Source organism: Camelus ferus, chromosome 8, assembly GCF_009834535.1.
Source record: "Camelus ferus isolate YT-003-E chromosome 8, BCGSAC_Cfer_1.0, whole genome shotgun sequence".
NCBI classification, from domain to species: Eukaryota; Metazoa; Chordata; class Mammalia; order Artiodactyla; family Camelidae; genus Camelus; species Camelus ferus.
The window spans coordinates 10,870,119-10,897,419 of NC_045703.1; the positions used below are offsets into that span (position 1 = coordinate 10,870,119).

Consider the following 27,301-nt stretch of genomic DNA (forward strand, 5'->3'; position numbering starts at 1 on the left):
TGATGTTCCCAGGTATACTGCTAGGGAGAGACTAGCTCAGAAAAAAAGCAATGTGACTGTTCATTCATTTATTCATTAAACAAGTATTCTTTTCAATGTGTAATTATAGAGTACCTAATTGACATGTCAGATAAAAACTGAAATGGTACACTTTCTTTATAAAGTGAATGATTATGCCTCAGTTCACGGTAGGTCTCAATAAATATCCTGTGCTAATATTTTCTGACAAGTTGAATTACAGTTTGAACTGATTTCTGTCCTGCTGACATCATACAAGACTATTCATTAAAAAAAAAATCCTCCACTTTCAATAATAGTAGAAATCCGTAAATGACTTTCCTGAGTATTTTAAATATCAGAGTGCAAAACAATGCTTGATCTTTTGGGCCTCAAAGAATTTCCACTAATCAACACTTCATCTCCTTAAAATGAAAGGATCACTCCCTGGCATTTTAAGACAACTGGAACCCTCCTTTCTAAACCTGTAATATCAACACATAAGAATTGCTTTTTTCACCAACTGTGGTTGATTTACCGTTTAGCAGAACAAATTAAGAACTTAGCAGTAATTAATGAAAATAATTCCCTTCACTTATTGAAATACTTTGCAGCCACGGCAGCTTAGCACATTATTATTCTGGGTGGTGTAGGTGTTGGCTGAAAGGCAGTGTGAAAATGAGAGCCTGAATTATGAATTCCTCCCATGAACATTGAATCACTTTGTATTTTCTGTGGCAAAAAAAAAAAAAATGGAAAAAAAAAAAACTGATTTCACTCTTGAAGGAAAAAGAAGAAGAACAAGAACATTTTAACTTTCAGGAACACGTAAGATAGCAATATTGAGCTTGATACCTTATGAACTCTGAATTAGCATTTTATTCTTTATATATATATCATAAAACTTACCATTTTTGTGTAACATATCTATATAGACAAGGAAATAACCTACACAAATTTACTATAAAACTGAACACTTCTTTTGATTTCAATTTGGTAAATATTTATTAAATGTCTACTTTATCCAGGAACTGTTCTAGGTGCTGAAAAAACAGAAATAGACTGAGGTACCAAGGAAATTCGCAGAAACCCAGGGATGAGGGAGAGGCCTCCTGAGAAAGCCAATGGCACTCAACACAATTTAATAAATTTTGAGGGCCTGAAACTGTAGAAGTCTATTTTCTTGTCCTTAGTTTTTGAAAGGGAGCTTATATTTCAGCAACTTGTGATCTGCATGCAGAGAAGGCTGAAATGATCTGTCAGCATAGTGCTTAAGTTGAGCTTAAGGCATAAATGCTTTTTTTAAAAAATTGAAGTATAATTGATTTAAAATGTGTTAGTTTCTGGTCTACAGTATAGTGACTCAGTTATATATATATATATTATTTTTCATATTCTTTTTCATTATAGGTTATTACAAGCTATTGAATATAGTTCCCTATGCTATACAGAAGGTCCTTGTCGTTTACCTATTTGATATATAGTAGTTAATACCTGATAACCTCAAACTCCAAATTTATCCCTTCCCACCCCCTTTCACCTTTGTTAATCATAAGTTTGTTTTCTATGTCTGTGAGTCTGTTTTATCAATAAATTCATTTGTGTCTTTTTTTAGATTTCACATATAAGTGATATCATATGATATTTATCTTTCTCTGTCTGATTTACTTAATATGATCATCTCTAGGTCCAGCCATAAATGCCTTTTAATTACAGTAATTATTCAAAGGATAGTTGCTCAGCTGTGCCCTAGACTCATGGATGGCTGTGAGGTTGTTCCAGGGGTGTCATGTTGCTTTTAGCTGCAACACACGTTAGTTGTCTATAAGCTGTTTTCTAATTCTATCTATACATTTTATATAGTTTCTTTTATTTTCCAAGCACCAGTTCAGTGTGTAACAGCTGTTTGGATAACCAGGTATTCTATTTCCACTCATTTCTAACTTAGGAAGCTGGACGTTAATAGATTTAGAACAGTGATGTTCAATTCTTCCTTTGAAGTTTCAGCTATCTTGTCCTGAGACTTGAAGTCGACCAAAATTTAAGAAAATAAATGAGATTCCCTTTGCAGGCAGCAGACGTGGAGACAGTCTGGGGCCCTTCTAGGACTTGAGTTTTAGTCTAAGCTCAAGTTACAAACTGTAAAAGATCAATTTCCACGTATGGTTCCAAAAAAGAAGGGGACTGGCTGTAGACTTTGGTAAGAAGTATGTCAGTGGCTGAATTCTGAGACTACATGGTATATTGTTACAATTATGTCTCTAATACAATAGCTTAGGCTGTGTGCAAAGTTTTCCTTGCTACCAGAACACTTTTTATGTGTGTGTGTTGGGGTGGAGGAGTCTTAATGAGTTAAAACTTCAGAATCTGCTTAGCTGGATGGATATTTCAAGCACACGGGCATCCACACACAGCAATTCCTGGGTAGCTGCCACTGTGACATTGGAAATGGTTTAAGCTACACTCTAGTGGAAGAATTTCTTCAATGCTAGTCCTCTTTTCCTTCTCCGAAAACAAACAAACAAACGAACAAAAAAAAAAACCCCAAAAAACAAAACAAACAAAACCAACCAACCAATCAACCAACCAAAAGCCCAGCATCAGGCTTCAAGTTTTTGACTATGTTCTCAAATACAGTTTTATAAAATCTGGTAAACTAAACCACACTTTTAAAGATCACAAATACATCCACTAGAGAGAAGAAAAAAATGCCCCCCACTTCGAGTTGGCTCTCTGCGTGTACCATTTGAGAACACTGCTGGCTCATGGTGCTGCTGAAAATTCAGGGCAATGAAACTTGTCGAGTTCTTGCCAAAGCCCAGTTCTACAAATAGCATTAAAAAGTAGTCCCATAACCACACCAGGACATAGTGAAAAAGCTGCTTGTAGGAAGCACAGAGAGTGGCTGGACGATCCTTTGTACATTATATATTGACAATATCGTGTTTCAGTCTAATATTGAAGATATCAATCTTTTTCAGTGTGGATTTCCAAATTCCTTTTTTTTTCATAGGCTATATTTATACATATTTTAAAATGACTTATTTTGTTTTCAATCTTTTCAAAACATGGCATCTGCAATAAGAACTCAATTTGAGTCCAAATAAAATTTTTAAGATATGATTACAGCTGTTACTTGATTTGTAACTCTCAAATGTAATTCCGTATGTCTATTTTATCAAATAAATGAAAATTATTAAGGAGTAGGTTTCACTTTTTTAACGGAAGTCATGACCACTACATACATTCTTATCCTGAATCGCTTTTCCTCAATGGTCCTCAAAGTTAAGTCTTTAACTTGTGCATTTATTACCAAAATTTAAAATAATTTTCTTTATATTGATCTCACATTTCCTAATGTTCATTGACATCTAAATTTTAGGTAATTTGGAAGATAATATTATTAAAAATTTTAAGAGATATTTACAAATACATAGTGAATTTCTTGGTTAATGGGGTCTACAGAGAGACAACATTAGCTGCCTTTAATTATTGAATGTATTTAATTTACAGAAAGCTGTCAAATAATTATTAACTGTGGTACAAGTGAACAGTTCTGAGGCTTACATTAAAAAGAGGAAATAGCAAATTAAATATTAAGAAAAATTTCCAGTCTGTTGTTTACAGGATATATAACTAGGGGAAATTTTTAGCCTAAGTCATTCAAACAACTGAAAAATAGAGTTCTAAATTTATCTAATATAAATTCTCAGTAATTTAAACCTGGATCTTTTCAGAAATAGAACCACAGACACTGGCAGATTAGGAGAGGTTCCCCAGGGGCCTGCCTTCACCAGCCAGCTCCAGGTTACCTCCATTAATATGATACCCAGTAATATTTTAACAATGTAATTTTAGAAACCCTGTCAAAAGGGTCTCTTGGAATCATCCCAGGACTCCCTAAGTACATTGGTGAGAAATGCTGGATGCATTCTCAGTTGATTTTTTTTTAAAACGTCTAGTTTAAGTAAATACTTTGCAAATGGACTTCAGTGACTTTGTGAAGATGACACGGAGAAGGAGGGTCCGTGGGTGCGGCATGTATGTATGTAAACACCCATGAGAGTTTCCATGGCACAGACGAGTCTCTTGGCCAGCATCTCTTGGCTTTATTTTGTCCAGGTTAATTTTTTTTTCCTTTCCATACTATAATCTTACTCAAGGCATCTAACATCTTAAAAAAGTTACTTTTCCACAGGCACGAGGCTCATTGTTCAGACAAGGGAATATGTATAACTACCCTTCCCTGTTAGACTATCCTGCTAACTAACCAGTGACCCAGACAACTCACCCATCCCCCGAAGCTGGAGCTTCTGCCGTGTCTCAGTCACTGGGTCAAGCGTGTTACAGCAACTTTTTTTGGTTGATCCTCATGCTCACTCTGTGCAATAAGCAATATTATGCCCACCTTCACTTTTAAGGAATCTAGAGTTTAGAGTATTTAGATATGGTAGAGTTATTTTTAATACCATGCTTTTTCTGTATTATTGATAAAAAGTTGAAGCTAATTTTTAGTTTCATAACCTCAAATAAGTAGACAGCCTTACTAACAAATTGAAAGCCCCTAATTCCCACAGTATGTGCACTGAACTTTGAAGAGAAATATTGTGCAAGATTATTCCCTTCAAAATGTCAATCTTTCCAGATCATTATTCATACAGTAAATAATTGTGAAAAATTATGAATTTAAATATCATCAGTAGTATTTTGGACTTAGAAACACCTATGGGTAGTCAGGGAGTTTTCATTTCTGAATTTTAATGGCACGTAGGAAATGAATAGACTCTGATCCTTTAGTTTTTGGTTGTTTGTTTAGCTGTCTCACTTTCAGAAAATATTTAACTTGAATAGTTTATGCCTACCACTTCTCAGGCATCACACATTGAATCTAATAGTTGGGGTAATGACTGTTGTGGGGCCAGAGGGACAGACATTTGGATCACAGACAGAATACAGATGAAGATGGAAGGGCTAAGTTAGGGAGAGCTAAGTGGAAAGGACAGAGAACTGGACCACCAAGTGTTCCAGCACTTGGCCAAACTTGAGGAAACAGAGATGGATCCTGAAGAGACACCCCGCCCACTGGGCACTTGTTAAGTAAATATTGTGTAAATAAATGGTGGCACCTTTACTATGTATAAAAATAGTAAAAAAAAAAAAAAAAGTTTCTTCTGTATAGTACAGGAACTATATTCAATATCCTTTAGTAACCTTTAATGAAAAAGAACATGAAAACAAATATATGTATGTATATGTATGACTGGGACATCATGCTATACACTGGAAACTGACACATTGTAACTGACTGTATACTTCAATATAAAAAAATGATGGCATCTTAGAATTAATCAAAGGAATACAAATAAACCAACAGAATTAAATGACACTCTCTCTTTTCCTGTCTTGATCAAACCCACTATGAAATTTTTACCTTTTAACACACTATATATTTATCTATTATATTTATGTTCTTATCACACTTCTTTTGCTGGTGACCCCATCTAAGCTCTGTAAGTCAGGTATTTTTGTCTGTTCACTAATCTATGTGCCAGGAACCTTGAATATCAGAAGAAATAATGGGTTCTCAAAAAGTGTTTGTCATATTAATTAACGAATTTATTCAGCACTATGTGCAAATCTCTTTACTAAGCGTTGAATTTACAAAGATGAACGAATGAGACACACTTCCAGTCCCCGAAGTACTCAAGTCTAGAAGGAAATATCAAATTGCTACAATATAAGGCAGAGAATATAGGGTTCTCAAGAATAGACATAATTAGGGCAGTGTTTCCCAACAGATATGCTAATGGATATGGTGGATTATTCAAGAACTATAGGCAGAATTGACACAACATTGTAAACTGACTATAATTCAATAAAAAGGAATGCAAATTAAAAAATAAACAAAAGCAAACAAAACAACAACAACAAAAATAATTATAGGTGTGATGAGATATTTAGATTTTAGATTTCCAGCAATGAGTTATTTTTCAAATCAGTCCTCCCATGTGAATACTGATAGAAATGCTGGAACATATGTGGGAAAAGAATGTGACAATGGCCCTCATGTGGATTTGCAACTTGTGGTCCAGGTAACTTCTGGGTTGAATTGGGATCCTGGGTAGCAGTATCACCAAGAGCTCAGAAAAGGCAAAACAAATCATCTTTGGAAGAAGAAACGTTTATACCAGGCCTCAAAGAATCCTCACAAATGATATCGTAAGGACAGTCAGCATGGCATAACCTAGCATACTTGGAAATGAGGTCCTATGAGTGAAAGTTAAGAAATTAAGAAAAACAAAAGATGGCAGAATAGACCTACAAAATTTCAAATATAGAAATTACTAACCACAGATTATAAAACTGTGCTTACAAAGTTAAAATAAAGGAAACAGAGACTTAAAAGTACCTGCATAAACTACAAAAGTCTAAAAAGTCATCTCATAGATTAAAAAATTATCAAGTTCAAGAAATGGAAAAAAAAAGCCAATAACTTAGAATCAAAACTCTGTGGATAATTAAACAACAGCTTAGACAAAAAGGAAAAGAGAAATAGTGAACTGAACTGTTAGGTTAAAAATGTTTCCAAATTATATTACTTAGAGAAAAAAGTAAAAAAACAACAGAGCAGAAAATCCGGAAAAGAGAGGATGATACGAGCCAAACAGGAAACAGCATTCTTTAGAGTTCTAGAGGATGACCAAACATTAAAGTGAATATGCATTTGAAAAAACTCGGTGAGTAGGAATTTTTCAGAACTAATAGAGATATTGGCCCTCTCCACCCCTGGGCACCCTAACCTGACTCAGTTCACAAATGTTTCATTCATTTATCCCAATATGCTGTATGATGATTTTCTATGTGTGCCAAGACATGAAAAATGCTGAAAACACTGGAGCAGGGATTTGCCAATTTTTTCCTGTAAAGGACCAGATAGTCAATATTTTAGGACTTCTGGGCCATATGGCTTCCATTACAATGTAGCAGACGTAGGAAAAAAGCAATCATAAACAATAATGTAAACAGATAGACATGAGTGCTGTCCAGTGAAACTTTATTTACTGAAACAGGTATCAGTCTGGATTTGTCCCACAGGCTGTAGGCTATACTTTGCCAACTTCCACTTTAGAGGATCAAGGCAAGGGTTACAATTAAAAAAATGCGTGGCACCGTTTTACTTCCAATATAGGTCCACAGAATACATGTGAAAGGTATAATGCAGTGTTTCTTGAACTTTATAGCTCACACTAATGGACATAATGGGTTGTTAATAGTATTAGAGGCACTTATGTAAACTTTATCAGTTAAAAAGGGATAGTTTATCCCCACTAACAAATCCAAAACTACGCCTTTAGGAAATTAAATTAAATAGCATAAAATCTATGATGTAATTTAAAACATTCTAAAATTTTTAAAAACATTTTAAAGGATGAAAAGGAAAAAGTTTCCTGAAGAAACCTGAAACAAGGTCATTTTGAATTATAATAGATTTATGAGAAAAAAAAAACACCATCGTGGATATCAGAAAAATTCAAAAAGTAATGCACAGTCTAAGGCAGAAGAACAAAAGTAAAGAAAGCTCCATTTAGTTTATTGTCAATGAATATTTAACTATATTTCCAGTTTCTCAGAAAACTAAAGTTTTGCTATTGCTTTTTGTAGTACTTTTAGAAGAGCACAGTTGTTTTGCAAACAGAAGTAAAAATTTTATCAATGATAAATCTGAAAGCCAGTAACTGTTATGAACTTGGGCATGTTTAGTTTTAGCCATGATAAAACATTTAATTTGTTGGAGATTGGGTACATTTTAATTTACAAGGACTTTTCAACCATGCAAGGGTCTAATATACTTATTTCTGTTATTGTGAATGTAACCAAGAGGAAAAAAAAAGCATAGTGGTTTTATATTATTAGATAACTGATCACTGAACCTAAATGGATGATGGGAAATTCCATGGAATCCTGACCTCTTGGATGCAAATACCAAAAACTCTCTTAACTGCTTCTGCAGTTGGATCCATATGGGCTCTGGATATACTCACCGAGGCAGACTTACAATGAGCGCCACTCAGAAATAGCTATTTTTTTTACCTCTCTAGCTATAGAAAAGCAGACAGGACCTCAGAGACTCCCCAGTAACACTGAACGTGTTGACACCTGGGGCTTATATCGGACAGTTAGAATTTGCACATAACAATGTCAACTTGGAAGACTGAAAGCTGTTTGTTTGTCATATAACTGTGTAATTTGTTTCTAAAGTATTCCCTTCTACAATGCCCTCAGTGAAATTTTAACATATTTAAAAAGAGCAACCTGTGCAATGAAAGTAATAACACTTTCTGAAGTTAAGTAGCTTTAAAATTCTGTCTCTGGTTAATTGAATCACTATGAAATTCTAGAGACAGTTACCTACTGGAATCATGGCTATAAGTATGCTGAATATTTTGAATATAGACTTTCTTTTTTCATTGCTTATCAAGAAAAGGCGTCAGTTAGGTAACTGCAGGTCTGTAAAGAATGCTTCCATTTCTCCCCTATAACAATAAGACGATCACATTACTGTTTTACGTAACTGTTCTAGTCTTTCTTCCTTTCAGTCTTATTGAGATGTAATTGACATACAGCACATTATAAGTTTAAGGTGTAATGACTTGGCTTACATACATTGTGAAATGATTATCACAATAAATTTAATGAACATTGCATCATCTTATATAGATACCAATCTAAAGAAATAAAAAAAAATTCCTTTATGATGAAAACTCTCAGGATTTGCTCTCTTAAAAACTTTCATATATAACATACAGCAGTGTTAATTATATTTATCATGTTGTGCATTACATCCCTGGTACTTCTTTATCTTATAAACTGGAAGTTTGTACCTTTTGACCGCCTTCATACAATTTCCCCTCTTCCCACTCCCATCTCTGATAATCACAAATGTGACTGATGCCTTTTTCTATGATTTTGTTGGTTGGTTGGTTGGTTTTTGAAGCTAACTGGTCTATTTTCTTTCTTAACTGTTTTATAATTAAGTCTCCAACAAGATCTCTTCCTTGTTCTTTTTGCTTCCTCACAATAACCGTAAGTTATTAAGAGGATTAAGTTCTGTCCTTATCAGTTTTCCCCAAGTCTAGTAGTTTGAATAGAGCCTATAAAAGAGCTCTATCATTGGGTTATTACTTGGAGGGAAAAGGTTGGTTATTCAATAATAGCAACGTGGTCTGTAATTGCTCTGAACTTCTCTAAGAGCTAACGAGTCTTTCTGAAAGTGTGTGTTCCTAACAGTACAATATTGTGTCTTCTAATGACACAGGTATGCCTGTCACGAGAAGAGCAAGAGCAATAATTGCAAGCCCTCTGGAGTGATGGGACGGGGCTAGACTGTTAGTTTTATATTTTCTAAGAATCATACAATCATACTGCGAGGTAAATGAAAGGATGCCTCCCAATATAAAAAAGATAAAAAAGAGAAAGTTGTCCTGGGTATGAAGAAATAGGGATAACAAAAGCAAAGCAGAGGAACCACTTCAACTCGATGACTTAATTCTGAGATAAAACAAGCCAGGATCAGTCTCAGCCAAGATGTGACTGTTGTTACTTCCAACTCCAATAAATCAGTTTGACATGTAGAGAAATTTAAAGTCTAGTCTGTAAAAGTATTTGTTTCCAATTACCAGGCAGGAAAATAAGTTATAAGTAGATTGATAAAACTGTGTATCAATAGTTAAATAGTTATAATAAAAATTCATGCAAATAAAACTCTGGAGACTGAGATCAAGATGGCAGAGCAGGAAAACATGGAACTCACCTCCTCCCATGCACATGTCAAAAATGTATCTATGTGTGGAGCAATTCTCACTGAAAACTAACTGCAAACTTGAAAAAAAAAAAAAAAAAAAACTCCTGTACAATCAAGGATGTAAGAAAGATCCACAAGAAATTGGGTAGGAAGGAAGGAGAGCATGTTGGGACTTCTTTCCCTGGGAGGGGACTCAGAGGAAACAGGAGAATATATGGGTGGAGATCTAGATCCACTCCGGGGAGTGACTGGTGAGAGCTTCAGATTGGGTGCCCCAAACATGGGGTCCAACAGCAAGAAGATGAGTCTCCAAACTGGTTGGAGAACCAGTGCGACTAACAGGAGGGCTGTGGGAGGCCTGGACTCTGCTCGTGATGAGAATGCACACATTTGCTTACTCGTGAAACAGGGCAGAGAGGGTGGACTGAAACTCCACAGATTGCTGGCTGGTTTCCATGCCCACCCTGGCACATGTCCCAGCCTGAGGTGAGTGACCACTCTGGACCCTGGACCCTCTGCTTCACTATGCAGCTCCGCACTGGGAAAAGACTGCCCAGCCAAGGAGAAAACTCAGTAATTAGAAACCAAGTAGGCTCGGACCTGAAGCAGCATCTAAACAGGGTGGGGGCAACCATTACAGCTGCTTACACAGGCAGTGCATCAGAAGCACCTGGGGCACTTGACTACAGCCAGGGTCACCACAGCTCACACCCAGACCCAGGACAAGCACCCTCACAAGCCTCTCCTGCTTCACCACCTCTGGAGTGAAGGCACCAGTGCTGGGAGAGAGGAGAGTACACATTAAGAGGAAACAAAGCCAGCTCAGACCCAACTCTCAGGGCTTCTGCTCCAGTAACTGGTCCTAACCTTTCCCCTGATAGGGTGGGATGGCCACTGAGAGAGTAGGAGTCCCACCTCACACCTGGCTGTGGCCCTAGCCCCTCTGCCTCCAAATCCACTTCCTACCAGGGTGATAGTTGCCAGTACATCCCAAGGAAAAATGTGACATTTAAAGTAATTATTGATAAATATGCACTTATGTCAGTAATTACGTTAAATGTCATATGAGGGACACAAGGATGGTTCAACATACACAAGTCAATCAATGTGATATACCACACTAAAAGGAAGGATAAAAATCACATGATCATCCCAATAGACACAGAAAAAACATTTGAAAAAAATTGAACATCCATTCATGATAAAAACTGATACAGGGGAACATATCTCAACAGAATAAAGGCTACTTATGACAAACCCACAGCTAATATCATACTCAGTGGTGAAAAGCTGAAAGCCTTCCCCTAAAATCAGGAAGAAGACAAGGATGCCCACTTTCTCCACTTCTATTCAACACAGTACTGGAAGTCCTAGCCACAGCAATGAGACAAGAAAAATAAATGAAACACATCCAAATTGGAAGAGGAGTAAAACTCTCACTATTTGCAGATGATATGATGCTATATATAGAAAACCCTAAAGATGCCACAGAAAAACTATTAGAACTAATAAATGAGCTCCATAAAGTTGCAGGATTCAATATTAACATACAGAAGCCTATTGCTTTTTTATACACTAATAGAGAACTATTAAAAACAGAAAGCAATAAAACAATCCCATATGAATTTGCATTAAAAAGAATAAAATACTTAGTAATAAACTTAACCAAGGATGTGAAAGACTTTTAAAACTATAAAACACTGATGGAGGAAATTGAAGATTACACAAAGAAATGGAAATATACCTCATGCTCTTGGATTGGAAGTATTAATATTATTAAAATTGCCATACTATCCAAAGCTATCTACAGATTTAATGCAATCCCTATCAAAATAACATTTTTCACAGAACTAGAATAAACAGTCCTAAAATTCATATGGAACCACAAAAGACCCTGAATTGCCAAAGTAATCTTAAGGAAAAAGAACAAAACTGTAGATATCACAGTCTCTGACTTCAAAGTATACTACAAAGCTGCAATAATCAAAACAGCATGGTACTGACACAAAAACAGACACAAAGAGCTATGGAACAGAATAGAGAGCTCAGAAATAAACCCACAAAACTATAGTTAATTAAAATACATCAAGGGAGGAAAGAATATGTAATGGATAAAAGACAGTCTCTTCAATAAGTGGTGCTTTGACCAGAAATTGACACAATGTTGTAAACAGACTACACTTAAATAAAAAATAGATTTAAAAAGTGGTGCTTTGAAAATTGGACAACTAAGTGTAAAAGTCTGAAACTAGAACATTTTTCACACCATATACAAAAATAAACTCAAAATGGATTAAAGATCTAAATGTAAGACTTGAAATCGTAGAACCCTAGAACAGAATATAGGCATAGCACTCTTTGACATAAATTGTAGCAATATTTTTTGAATCTGGCAAAACAAACAAACACACACACACACACACAGACACAAACTAATGGAACCTCATTAAAATTAAAGGCTTTTGGACAGCAAAGGAAACCATCGACAAAATGAAAGGCAATCTGCAGAAAGGGAAAAAAATATTTGCAAATGATATGACCAATAAGGGGTTAATTTGTAAAACATATAAACAGCTCATACAATGCAATATCAAAAAATCAAACAACCTGGTTGAAGAATGTGCAGAAGACCTGAATAGACATTTTCCTAAAGAAGATATACATAAGGTCAAAAGGCACATGAAAAAATGCTCAGTACCACTAATCTTCAGAGAAATGCAAGTCAAAACCACAAAGATATCACCCCACACCTGTCAAAATAACTATTATCAAAAAGTCTACAATTTAACAAACATTGGTGAGGATGTGGAGAAAAGCAAACCCTAGTATACTGTTGTTCAGAATGCAAATTGGTGCAGCCACTATGGAAGACAGTATGGATAGTCCTCCAAAATCTAAAATTGGAACTACTACATGATCAAGCAATTCCACTTGTGGGTATATATCAAAACAAAAACAAAAACAAAAACACTAATTTGAAAAGACACACATACCCTAATGTTCAAAGCAGCATTATTTACAACAGCTAAGATACGGAAGCAATCTGAGTGTACATCAACAGATGAATGGATAAAGAAGATGTGGTATATACATACAATGGGATACTACTCTGCCATGAAAAAGAATGAAATTCTGCCATTTGCAATAAGGTGGATGAACCTAGAAGGTATTATACTTAGTGAAATTAGACAGAGAAAGACAAAAACTATGTTTTTATTTATACATGGAATGTTTAAAAAATCAAGGAAATGTATAAAACAAAATAGAAACAGACTCACAGATATATAGAACAAACTAGTGGTTACCAGAGGGAAGAGGGACAGTAGGACAGGCAAGATTAGGGGATGGGATTAAGAGGTACAAATGACTATGTACAAAATAAATAAGCAACAAGGATATATTGTAGAGCACCGGGGAATAGAGCTATTATTTTTCAATAACTTTAAATAGAGTGTAATCTATTCAAATATGTTGAACTCCTGGAACTAATATAATATGGTAAATGAGCTATAATTCAATAAAAAAAGAAAGAAAAGAGAAACTCTGTAACATTTATGAAAACAAATATGACACTTCACAGAGCTGACAACATCAGATGCTGCTACTAAGACCCATGGAGGAAAACTATAGGTCAATATAAAGGATTATAGGTTTTCCAGGGGATGTAGTCACCACACAAGATCCAATTTGGACTAGCCCCAGGAACGTGCAAATTATCAATCACACAAATGATAATTTTACAAGTTACATTAAAAGAAATCATTTAAAAATGTAAAAAGAAACACTTCTCCTAAATAAAATAAGCATTTATTCTGAAGTGAGCAAAGTCCTTTCAGTTTATTCCATGTGTCACCCATGATGAGGCATTTTCTGCATCCTGTTAATTAGTCAAAGCAGAATAAAACTGTGTTCTAATTGTCTGAAACTGTTGTGTCTCATCAGAGTAAAATAAAATGGCCTTATTTGGGATTATCAGCATCGTAGACTTCTGTGAGAGAAAAAGTTAATTGTTTATACTGGACCTCAGTACTATAGCAAGCTGAAGGATTGTCCCTTCCAACTTCCCATGTTAGCGCTAATGATTGCTAGAAATAAATGTCACTAATAAAATGAAACAGAAGTGAAAATAATTCCAAAGTAGAAAGGATACCTGAGAAATATTCAAATACTCATTCTTGTACAAAACTAACCAATCAATATTTGTTGAATTCATACTATGGGCAGGTATCCTAAGCATTAAGGCTGCACTCAGTGAATATGCAGGATAAAGCATCTCTCTTATGGTACTTGCTTTCTGCTGGGGAACTCAGACAATGAGCAACACAAATAAATAAGAAAGAAGCAATGCATGCCGTGAAGAATTTAAAATAGGGTTCTACAAAAAGAAAAAAGGGTAACACGTTTGACGGTTAAAGGGTAACATGTTTGACGGTTAGAGACCATCTCAAGGAGGACACAGAAGAAAGTATGCAGAATAAAATAAATTGAAAAGCACCTCAATGCCATCAATATTGGGAACACTAGATCAAGTACAATGTGTCTATTCAATGCAGCAGTACGAGGAATGAAATGTATGTAGTAAAACTTTAAAAACCTCCATAATAACCCTTGCATTAAAAATTGAGGATGCCAAGTATTAATACAGTATGTCAAAGTCATGTTAATTTAGACACGTACTCACTTATCTCAATGGATAAGTAGATGCCTGAAATTATACATAACAGAGTATGATAGGGGTGACCTTGGAGGGGTGGATGGATGGATATGGAGACCTAAGGTAATAATAATTAGTGGGGTCTTTTGCCTTAGAAGTTGTGTTTTTATACATAAAAGATACTCATGTATTACTTTTGTAATTCAAAATTAATTTTAAAGACTTAAAAGTCAGGCAACTTGATATTTCCAGCGGGAAGGGGAGATGAGGGTGAGTGAAATGGGTGAAGGGGGAGGGGCAACAGGTAAATCATCCAGTTATAAAATAGATCAGTCCTGGGGATGCAAAGTTCAGCACACAGGGTGACTATAGCTAATAATACAGTATTGCATATTTGAAAATTGCTAAGAGAGTAAATATTACAAGTTCTCATTATGAGAAAAAAAATGTAACCATATATGGTGACAGCCAGTAACTAGACTTATCATGGTGACCATTTGGCAGTGTATACAAATATTGAATCATCATGTTTCACATCTAAAACTAATACAATGTTATATGTCATGTATGCCTCAATAAATGTACCAAACCAAAATTAGAAGACAACTTCTAATTTCAACTTTGTTACTGAAATCTTGAAAACATCTTTTAGTTCAGTCCTTTTCTGTGAATAAAAAGAAATAGTTGTACCTTTTCATTATTAACTATACTTGGAGGTCTTGCACTCAAAGTTAAAAATCACAGCATCGATTAAACTACTGTGTATGTGAACATGATCAAAGTGGAAGGACAGATGTGAAGAAAGGAAGTAAAGTTGTCTTAACCTTCGTTGTTTAAAACTCACTCAGAAAAACAATCTAATGTTGAAACAGTCTGGTAAAAGTGCAATGGGCAGAAGTCCTGTCACCGTTGAAAGCTTTTTGATCACTTCTCATCACGGAAACATGAGCTGCACCGATCTCTGGAGATATTTTAATTTGAAAGGCAGCTAAACACACCTCTCACAGAATAGTTTTTTTCCAAGGACAATTCAAAAGTTGAATTTTGCAAAGCTAAGACATGTGCTTTGTGATGGATAGGAGTCATGTTATCAGCAGATGTTATAGAAAGTCCAGGGTGATTGAGTCCTAAAGTGAACGCTGACTTCAAGCACTAATAGTTTTATAATTAAATTAAACTTAACACCTTAAGTCTATTCCTAGTCTGACTTCATATGTTTATGTTGCTGTAATGTTGTTTATAATTCGAACTTCTTAATTGTCTATTTTCATATATGTTTTTTTCCTTACTTTAAATGCTTCCATTCATTCATTTATTATCCATTCATTAAAAACAATTGAGCAATTATTATATGTCAGGGTCTAGTTATACAGCAGTGAAAATGGTACATCTGTACTTCAGTCGAGCTTTCAGGCCAACTTTTTTTTTTTAACTTTTTTTTTCACTAGGGGAGGCAATGAGGTTCATTTATTTAATTTATTTTTTAAGTGGAGGTAATGCGGATTGAACCCAGGGCCTTGTGCATGCTAAGCTATATGCTTAGCATATATGAGCTATATGCTCCCTCACTTAGTCTAACTTTTTTTTTAACATTTTTTATTGATTTATAATCATTTTACAATGTTGTGTCAAATTCCAATGTAGAGCACAATTTTTCAGTTATACATGAACATATATATGTAATCCCACTCCTGGGCATATATCCAGAAGGAACCCCACTTCAGAAAGACACCTGCACCCCAATGTTCACAGCAGCACTATTTACACTAGCCAAGACATGGAAACAGCCTAAATGTCCATCAACAGATGACTGGATAAAGAAGAGGTGGTATATTTATACAATGGAATACTATCCAGCCATAAAAAATGACAATATAACACCATTTGCAGCAACATGGATATCCCTGGAGAATGTCATTCTAAGGGAAGTAAATCAGAAAGAGAAAGAAAAATATCATATGAGATCACTCATATGTGGAATCTAAAAGAAAAGAAAAGAAAAAGACAAATGAATATAAATACAAAACAGGAACATACTCACAGACATAGAATACAAACTTGTGGTTGCCAGAGGGGAGAGGGTTGGGACAGGACAGACTAGGGGTTCAAAATTTGTAGATACTGAGAGGCATATGCAGAATAGATAAACAAGGTTATACTGCATAGCACAGAGAACTATATACAAGATCTTGTGGTAGCTCACAGTGAAAACAAATGCGACAATGAACATATGTATGTTCATGTATAACTGAAAAGTTGTGCTGTACACTGGAAATTGACACAACATTGTAAACTGACTATAACTCAATAAAGTAAAATAAAATATATGAAAAAAAAACTTTACACCTTAGACAAGCTGTGTAAGAAAACCAAGAGAAACACAAAATAGGAGATGCTCTTTCTTTTTGGAATATCCCTTTAAGTCCCACAATTCTTTTGGAATAACCAACACGTTCCCCTCTTTGGATCAACACAGAAGCACAATCTACTCACTAAAAAGATAATAAAGCTAAAGTTGGGTATTATTCATGGAGATATGCAAGGGACTGTAATCAGGTGTTTACGACGGCATGCTTTTCTTGAGTAGAGAACATTCAGTTTGATTTTTGCAGTATTTTATTTTTCCCTCGGCCGTACAACGTACTAAACAGTGCCTCAGAATATACTACCCACATCTTCTTTGGCTGTTGGTAAAGAGGAGAGCTTGAAAAAATTAGACTGCTGTGGATTTCTCTATGAGATTTCAAAAAGAAAAAAAAAGTATGATGTCAGTGAGACGATCTAGCTCATGTTGTCACTACGGGAAGCTGGGGTTCTCCTTTAGGCATTAAGGTTTCTAGGAGAAGAGGATCTCTAGAGTATGAGAATCCATAGCAAAAAAAAAAAAAAATTTAGTATCATTGATTTTTTTCACCCACATAAATACTGTAATTTAAATTACATCAGTATCCGAAGAATTAGCCCAATGCCAGTAGGTTTGCTCTTTACCTAGAAAGTCTAAGAATGTCCCTCCTCTAGACTCTCCAATGACTACTGTTGAGAGACAAGTAAGACTGTAAGACCTTAGCTGTAGATCAGATGTGGGGTGAAGAAAACTGGGGAAAATCATAGAATACAAAGAACCCAATGACAGCATCACACATGGTGGTATTAGCTTTGGGGACTTCGTAACATTTATCCAATCTCCATGCAAAACGAAACAAAACAAACCAAGACTGTATAATCCAACTACTACAGTGGAATAAATCCACAGAAGTATTTAAAGAATAGGAGTCTAATGAAGACTTAATCATGGATTTTTCTCTTCTTTGAGACCTCAAAACCTCATAGAATTACCAGTGAGATTAAGATGATTTTGACCAGATACATTGCAATTACTTGTACAAACAAAGGAATACGTGGAAGAATTGTTTGTCCTTCTTTATTGCAATTATTTTCTTTCGTCTTCATGAATTCATAAAATATATGAATAAGAAAATTAAATGCCACTCAGTGTTTTTGCAACCAAACAATTCGGAAGGGCCGTATACGTTTTGCATTACTCTGACAATAGATTCAAGGTCATGTCAGATGATGCATCAGCTAAATGACCACAGAGATTGCTATTCTGTTCTGCAATGCTAAGTCAAATGACTAGGGCAAAATGTTGAAATAGCATTTGAACTTCTATAATTGTAAAATATTAGAGCTTTTCAAAAACTCCTCATGGAATTCACATCGCAATGTGCCTTGCACACTAGGTAACGCAAGCTTATCTTGGGATGCGACCTGATGGCGTTATCACACAAACACATTCATCATGCTGTCCTGCAGATTCAGGAAGGGGACTGTTTCTTTTCCCAGTGTGACTCACATCCCACTAACTTATCATCTGCCTTTTGACTAGAAGGCAGCTGAAATAACTTAATGTGCTTTGAATATTTAGTCCAAAGTAATGTAAGAAAACATCTGTCACTTACGTTTTTGAGTCATCCCATAACACACAATAGGGGTTCAAAGTGCCCTGCAAATAAGGAGAGAAAGAATAAATGTGTCTTGAGTACATACATTAAAAAAAAAACTAAAGGATTATGTGAAATGCACACAGAATGGCAGATTTCTTATCTTGTAGAAGATACTTTAAAGATCCTACCTGTGTTTTTTGCATAAAAAATTGGCACGTCCTTTCTCAGAGATTTGATGGCCCCTTTTGTGAAATTCTATTCATGAAAATTTCACATTTATTCCAAATGCCATAGCCCGCATTTAGTTTTTTTTTAATTGAAAGTAAAGCTCTCATACACGACAAGGTCCATATTTTGATAATTTGGATTTCATTTTTTTTCTCTAAAATGTTAATTGCCAGATGATTTCCTTTAAGAAGACCAATGCGTTTACACAATTTAAATCACGGTGAAAAAGTTTGTATTAAGCACATATATAATCACTACCACACAATCTGCTCTTCAACCTCCAGGCCTGCAGCTTCCCAGAGACAAGACATGGTGGCATTAATCGGCCATTTCCAGAGAGTTTGTTGACTTGCAATATTGTCTTAATCAGTAGACCACTGAAATATTCTACAGAATCATGTCTAACAAAACTATGAGAAAAACATGCTAAATTTTTATTCAGTTCAATAATTCTGTGTTGAGCGTTCACAGTGGCCTTCAGGATGACACATGAGTTTTCCACATTGGATTTTCCAGCCAAGTACCTTCTGTTTTGAAGAGGACTCATTGTTGGAACGTTTTTCTTTCTGTTTTTCTGTCACATTCATTGGCCCTTATTTTTCCCTTTGAAGCTAACCTAATAATTCTTCCTCTCTGTGGTGTTTTTAGTTACCTACAGATCCTTCCCCACCCCTGAACAGTCTTCTCTTTTCTGTTAAGCATCCTCTGTTGGTTTCAAATTCTCTCATCCTCCACATCACTCATCTCCTGGAGCACACACTTTAAAGCGTGTTTAGGGAAACCATCCACATGTGTCCAGGACAAAGCAGAACTATTGCTCTCCAATGTAGATACCATATTCCTCATACTGCAAGCTAACAGTGTAGGGGATACTTTGGTAGCCTTCTCCTGAGCTTGACAAGTATAATTACACATCAAAGTCGCTCAAGAGCTTTTTGAATCCTGATGGGACATCCCACCCACTCACTCTTGCTTCCAAACTTTGTCTCATTACAGGATTAAAAAACAAACATGATATCTACGCCTTCATCAAACCAAGTCATTCGTACAGATGGTGAACAGGCCAAGGCAGGTGAAAACCACAGTCCTGAAACAGGCTACGAGCTTCTTCCCACAGGTGGACATGCTCCCTCAGCAACGGCCAGCTGTGAACCAGCCCTCAGTCTTGTTTACAAGTAGATAATCACTGGGGTGTATCTGGCAAAGCAACATCTTTAGAAGTCTAGGAAAAATTTTTTGTGAAACATCACCTTTATAAGTGCTGGTCACTGGGTCTATTCTAGAATTCCCCTAGAAATTAAAATTAAACTCACTATTCTAAAATTTGTGAAATCAGCCTCTAATTTGTTTATTACTCATTTTAATTGGGACATTTGGCTAGTTCTTATAATTCAGCACCATTACCATTCTCCAAAATTCCTCAAAGACCGTATCTCTAAGGTCTCCTACTTCTTATCAAACACTCACACTTATAAACTATGCTCTTAGAGCATAAAAACTTTCCCCGCCCTGAATTAGGTTATAGTCTTACAGAAGTTGACGAGGAACTCACATACGGAATGTTCCTATAACAACAAAGAGGCATGCCCACATAGAAGTCACCAGTCAAAACTTACTGTGTAAGGGACAAATGCTGGACAGAGCATCAGGGCCTGTGTGAGAACAAGTTACACAGAAGTGGGTCCCTATTTGGATCTTACAAGAGGCATAGATATGGCTACTCAAGAGATGGGGAGGGGAATGGAGTTTCCAGTTGGTTTCTTTCTCTGTCCAAGGAGACGCTGTCAGGTTTTACCTGCCATTTTCATACAGCTTGTGACTTCCTAAGAAACCCTCAGCCTGGCCACAATGTTGTATCATAAAGTTATGCTACATTTATCTAAGGTTCTGCTCAGAAGAGCTCAGTGCACTTTCTAGAAAGTAAATTAACCTTAGAAGATGACAATGAAGGGCATGGGAGTACATACGTCATGGATATAGACAGTAAGTGCAGGTGACGAACTTGAGATCACACATCCACTACATCTAGCTCGCTTCTTTCGTAATGTCCAAGTTAGACTGAGTTAAATCTCTATACAAACCAGCACAGGATACTGATTATAAGATCGATACTTCACAATTAGAGTCCTTAACAAGTTACAAGAAAGAAAATAATATTAGAAAAGAAATGATCTGATCTTAATTGTTTACACATCCTTTTCCTTTCTACCCCTCCTAAAGAAACTAATTTCTACTTTCAGTTAAAGGTAAGAAGACGAGAAATGCTTCTTCTATTCTTATGCCATGCCTCTGTCAACACTCAGTTTCACCCACTGCCTCCCTCACCCCTCACCTCTTAGATCTCAGGTTTCTCTCTCTTTCTGTTCTTGGGAAAACTTAGAAACAATCCACATGAAAATTATTCTAAGTTCCAGAATGCCCCACTCAATCCTGTGTTTCACTATACATTCTTGGACCTACGCAAAAGACAGGCACTCCTCTGTGAATATTCATTCTAGTGCAGTCACTAGTAGGTTAGCCTATGAGCTGAGATCAAGTATTTAAACATTCCAAGTCTATAAAAATAAGCAGAGTGAGCAAATTAGAGGACTCTCAATACCTGGATAGACCAGTCAGGGAATAAGAATCAGAGATGGTAAACAAAGCCAAAACCAGTGATGAATGAAATCTCAACATGGAAAACAAAAAACAACTGGCCAAAAGGTTCTGCTAAGAAATCGCTTGTAAAATACTTGTTACAATTTTCAGATACTTTTCTCAAAGGCCCTCTACTGCGAGATCTGTTATAAGGAATTTACAGACAATCAATAACAGGAAATGGTGAGCCCGACAGAGCTGGAACAAAATGGAATGACAGAAACAAAAGGGAAACAGGCAAGCTATGAGGTGACTTATAGAAGTGCATCAAACTAAGAAAACAAAAATTGTCAGATCAGTTAGACAGATGGGCAAAAGAAGATTAATTTATAGAGCTGTCAGTATAATTGACACATAAAATATTAAAATTGAACGTATTTGAAAAGTTTGGGAAAGAATATACTATTCTTGAAAAACACATTTCTGGCCAGAAAACACCAAAAACATATTAAAAAAAAAAACCTTGTCTCTTGACTCCATTCAAAATAGCACAGTGGAACTTGAGTTAGACATTTCTACTCACTCACTTTTAAGCAATTAAAAAATATACCATGACCCAAATTTCCTTACTACCACAGATGTTCCAGGCACCGCTTTTAGTGTCTTTAATAGTCTTTGATATTTCCTCTGTCTCAACATCAAGCAAACCAACACAGATCTTCCTTGACTTAACGATGGTGCTACATTCTGATAAACCCATCACAGACTGAAAATACTGTAAGTCAAGAATGCACTTAATACACTTAACCTTCTGAACATGGTAACTTAGCCTCGCCTACCTTAAATGTGCTCAGAACACTTGCATTAGCCAACAATTGGGCAAAACCATCTAGCACAAAGCCTGTCTTATAAGACGGTGTTGAGTACCTTGTGTAACTTCTTGAATACTGTACTGAAAGTGAATGACAGAACGGCTGTCTGGGTCGAGAATGGCTAAAAGTGAATCAACTGTATACCCTGGTGGGTGGGTGGCTGTCTAGGAGCTGTGGGTCCCGGCCGCTGCGCAGCATCATGAGGCAGCATCCTACCCATATCACTAGCCCAGGAAAAAAAATCAGAATTCCAAATTCTGAGTACGGTTTCTACTGAATTTATATCACTTTCCCACCATCATAACGTCAAAAAATTGTTGTCGAACCACTGTAAACTGGGGACTGTCTGTATATCTTCTTAGCATTATAATACACTGCTGGCTTTGCCCATGTATTTCTACAGGTGGTTCTCTGTTTCCCTTTGTTTTGTATAATTTTTCTGTTTTCTTGTTTGTAAAATAGGGAATTCAGGCCACTTTTCTAAGCCCTAGTTCTCAATGATTCTGGAAAAACATTTATAAATGAATTCTTTTTTTTTTTAACTCTCTTCCAAGTCATACCCACCCCCTCCTCCAACTATGGAATATTTTCAATACATTTCACTACGGTAAATCACTCTCACAAAGTGAAGAAGTCAGAAGAGGGAACCAGGAAGATGGTCAAAGCAAATTGATTCATGTATGAAAAACCACTTAGCAAACACCTATGACATTCAAGACGCTCTTGGAGGAACTGGGGATACAGCACTGAAAAAAACAAAAGCCTTGTCTCATAGACTTAATGTAATGAAGGGGGCAGGGAGAGAGACACAAAACATAAACAAGTAAATATATAACATGTTAAGTGCTAATATGTGTTATGATGAAAAGTAAATCACAGTAAGTAGGAAAGACTGGGAAGTGGTAGACTGTAATTTTGTATATTAAGAAGATTTCACCAATAGGACAATATTTGAACAAATATCTGAAGGAAATCGGTTACAGAAAAGATAAAAGTCACAATAAAAATTAATGATGACCAAGGTTTTTAATTTTTCCTCGGTGTTTTTAAGTTCTGAATTCAATTCAATTCACATGCTATCTTATTTACAGTCTTGTTATCTTCATGTTTTCAAAGTGTTTTCTCTGGTCATCCTCCAGAATCAACAGGGATGCTTGTTAAAAATGTAGATTCCTGCATGGGTTCTGAGACTGGGGCTTAATTTAAGAATATGCATGCTAACATCTGCTCCCTCCACTCCTTATAATTTTTATCTACACCACATTTGTAGAGGCATGGACGCACAACAGAAATAACATGGTTGCTTCATTGTTCCTGAAATTTTCTAATGTTTACTGCTCAGATGCCAACATAAATTCCTAATCTGGAAATCTCTTAACTTCCTTGTAATTTTCGTGGTCCTCTTGAAACAAAAATATCCTCTTGTCTACAGAGGCAAAGCCAGCACATAGACAAAGCATCTAAGGACACAGAGAAGGTCGGTGACTTCATCATAATGCTGTCAACACTTTCCAGTGCCCTGGGTCAGAGGTGCCAGCACGAGTCCTTCTGTCACGTCTTCCAGTGAATTGCACATTGAGTTTCTGAACGTGGACTGGAGACAGACTTCATCTGACACTAAAAAGCCTCTCTTTATTTTCAAAATTTTAGTCATAAAGGCATTACATTAAAAAGACCTGGATTTTGCTAAGTTTAGCCTCCTTTTCTTTCCCCACTGAAGTTAACTGTAGTTACTATACCACTGCACAGATTTGGGGAATACCCTAAGAACATTTCCAAAATACATGACCTGACCCATGAAAGACTAATTTATATTCTACTTATAATTCTAATACTACTTGAGAAAAGACATATTTTTAAAAGCTCAGGAATGCACTCTAGGGGAAGTAAGATTTTAGTAGGTGTAAATTTTTCCACAGTCCAATCTATGATGGGTCACTAAACCTGGTCAGTAAGAGAGAACCCTTTTTGGATTATGTCTTTTAACGTATAAACATCTTCATGGTCCCTGGAAGTGAAATATGCCACCCAAGGGGATGATGCAGCTGAAAAGATACCGTATCATATGAAACTCAACAGTAGGAGACAGTCCATTGAATGTTCTCCATGCCTCTTCTCAAGGTTATGAGAGTACTTTAGCATGTTAAAATGATACTTAGAAAGAGCAAAATCTGGGTCTGACTCTCATCTTTTGATGGCGTGACTGATATACACCTGAAGCCTAAAGAGCTTCATTGAAAATGGAATACTGTGTTCTCACTTAAAAGAAGATGGAGACATGGGATTTTTTTAATGGACTTGCATAAGTTCTATAGAAAACATCACACGGAGAACCAGTCAAATCAAGATGGAAAAGAAAGAGTTGTCTTTAGCTAAAGCAGAGCGGTAGAGAGGTCACTGAAGTGAGAAGTGCAGAACACGCTTCTGTCAGTGCCAGTCATGTCCATGCAACTGGCAGAGGCCATCTCCAGGACTCAGAGCTGCTCAGTTAGAGCACAAGGAGAGGGCACGTATCTAACTCCGCGTCTGCTGTCTGGTTGCTCAGTCGCTCACATCAACTAGATGATGCCGTTTTTGTGGAGGTGATGAGAGCTTGCTTCTTTAATTTCTGGTGCATGTCAGTAATCACTGAATGTGCATGATTTCCTGATGAATACTTTCTGGTATGTGGGAAGCAGCAAAAAGTAGGACCACTATCAGGAATTATTATATATGCATCCTTCAGAGAAAATCATTGCCTTCTCATACATGTCTTAGAGTGCCTTCTCCGTATGTGGTTGACTCAGTTTCCAACAGTGGCCACACAGGAGTCTGACTCACCTCTCATCCAACAGATGGGTTATCTATGGGCAAAATCTCTCCAAGCACTTCCCATGAGTCGAAATGGCAAACCATTTTAATAAACAAATACTTAAATAAGTAGGTTCCATGCAGATACAGCACACAGCTTAACGCACATCCTTTCACATCCAAGAGGATATACGATGTGTCCTAACAATGCTTTTATGGGGTTGTAACAGAGGCAAGGGCCGGCAGGGTTATCTTGCACTGTTCCAGCCCGTTGGCTGCTGGCAGAGAGGTTTTTCTAAATTGCTTAAAGAGCACAACATATCTACAAATGTCAGAGTTGCCCCTGGCATCCTCCAACTGTCCCTACTATCCCAGCACCACTTTGCGATGGCCATGCTCACTGGTGACTCCTTTCATTCGATTCTTAACGTGCCGGCATGGTAATCAGCAGGGCAAAATGTAATTTCTAGTTTGCTAACTGACTTTCACTGACTAATAAATTATCAGCATTAGAGTTTATCTGACTCAAAACGGCACTAGTAATGTATGCATGCATATTATTTTCATAATCAAAAAATTAATTATGCAATGCTCCAATGCAGGATTATTAGCTTCCTATTGCTGCTGTAATAAATTATGAGAAACTTAGTAGCAGAGAACAACACAGATTTATCATTTCACAGTTGCTGTGTGTCAGGAATCTGGTGATCATAGCTGGGTTTCTGCTCAAGAGATTCAGAAGGCTGAAATCAGAATGTTGGCAGGATTGCATTCTTTTCTAGAGGATTTGGGGATGAATCCATATCCAGGCTCATTCAGGTTTCAGCAGAATTCAGATCCTTGTGGTTGCAGGACTGAGATCCACATTTCCTTCCTGCTTGGAAACCAGGGGTTGTTTTCAGGCTTCAGAGGCTGCCCACAGTCCTTGGCCTGTGGTCCTCTTCCTTCTTCTTCAAAGTCAGCAATGGTAGCTTGAGTCTTTCTTACACTGCATCTCATTGCATCTCTCTAACCACAGCCGGCAAAGGCTCTCCACTCCTAATGGCTCACGGGATTAAATTAAACCTACTTGCATAATCCAGGACAGTTTCCCCATCTCAATGTCCTTTTCCTTAATCACTGCAAACTCTCTTTGACATGTAACATAATGTATTCACAGGTCATAGGAGTTAGGAGGTGGGCATCTTTGGCGGGGGGCATATTCTCTTGACTATACAAGGGTGACAACCTATATAGTCCAGGGGCAAATCTGGCTTGCCACCTACTTTTGTAAATCAAATTTTGTTGTAACAGAGCCACATCCATTTGTATATATATTGCCTGGGGTTGCTTTCACACTACGATATCAGAGCTGAGTAGCTGTGACAAAGATGACTACGGCTTATATGTCTAAAATGTCTGACTCAACAGAAAATGTTCACTGACCCCTGCTCCAATGATAGCATAATTAATCTAAAATCTTTTTGAAGAATATCAGTTATATATTATGAACAAAAATAAACTGAATTTGAAATGTAAGTGGGAAGGATGCTTACTCAAGTTTAGGAATTTAGGAAATAACCAAAACAACAAACTATAGCTAGAGAATAATTTCTATATCAAGTTCAGCTGTTGGCAGAACCATCAATCCACTTGTCTAGTTAGCATTTCAAGACTCTTCCATAAAAGTTACCAAGAGCTTTAAGCAGGCAAAACATCAGAAATCTCTTCCAAAAAAGACAAAAGCTAGGGTAGAAAAGTAATTTAAAAAATAAAGGGATACAAACGCCACCTTGTAGAAATTATAGATGCATAGGCTGGGCTTCTTTAAGCTTTGCCAAGTGATTTTTTTTTTTAATTCTTTGGGCTATTATCAGCCTTTGCTATTCATGAAAATATCCACTGATGAATTTGGAATCTCTCTTCATTGTTGCTCATGCTTCTCTAATGATAAAGCTCACATTCATCACAGTCTTCCATTGTTTTCTTCCACTATGACTTACAAAGGCCACGGCTCATGGTTAATTTTAGTTTATATACATATAACAAACTCCTTAATTTGTTAGCCTGATCCTGTTATATGCAAGCGAATGCAAGCTGATATGGTGACACACAAGCCCATATTCCCATGCAATTGTTTGTGAACATGACCAGTTTGAGAACCACAAATGAACCTGGTGGATTCTTCTCAGTCCTGAAAAACAGCAGGTTCACCCTACCTAGACCTGTTGCTCAGAGGAAGGAAGAAAAAAAAAAAAAGGGGGGGGGGCAGGAACAGACAGCAGAGGCTGCAGGCTGGAGTAGTCCCTCTGCCCTTCCCCCAGAAATGGAACTACATTAAGATTTTTAATTTGGAAAAAAAAATGCATTTTCAGGCTTGCAAAGTTGATAGAGCATGAGACAACTGAAATACATGCATTTTCTTATTCTTCTAACTCATCTTTAAAGATAAGGATGT

General features: G+C 36.5%; 1 protein-coding gene across 5 annotated transcripts in view; it reads right to left on the reverse strand.

Moving 5' to 3' along the window:
* The window catches only part of ADGRB3 (adhesion G protein-coupled receptor B3), a 685,483-nt gene that overhangs the window by 267,611 nt on the left and 390,571 nt on the right, over window positions 1-27,301 (reverse strand). For all 5 annotated transcript variants that reach the window (XM_032484465.1, XM_032484463.1, XM_032484464.1 and 2 more), the window contains one exon: window positions 18,413-18,456. In XM_032484465.1, coding sequence (XP_032340356.1) covers window positions 18,413-18,456 — 44 coding nt within the window. The remainder of the gene's footprint in view (window positions 1-18,412; window positions 18,457-27,301) is intronic.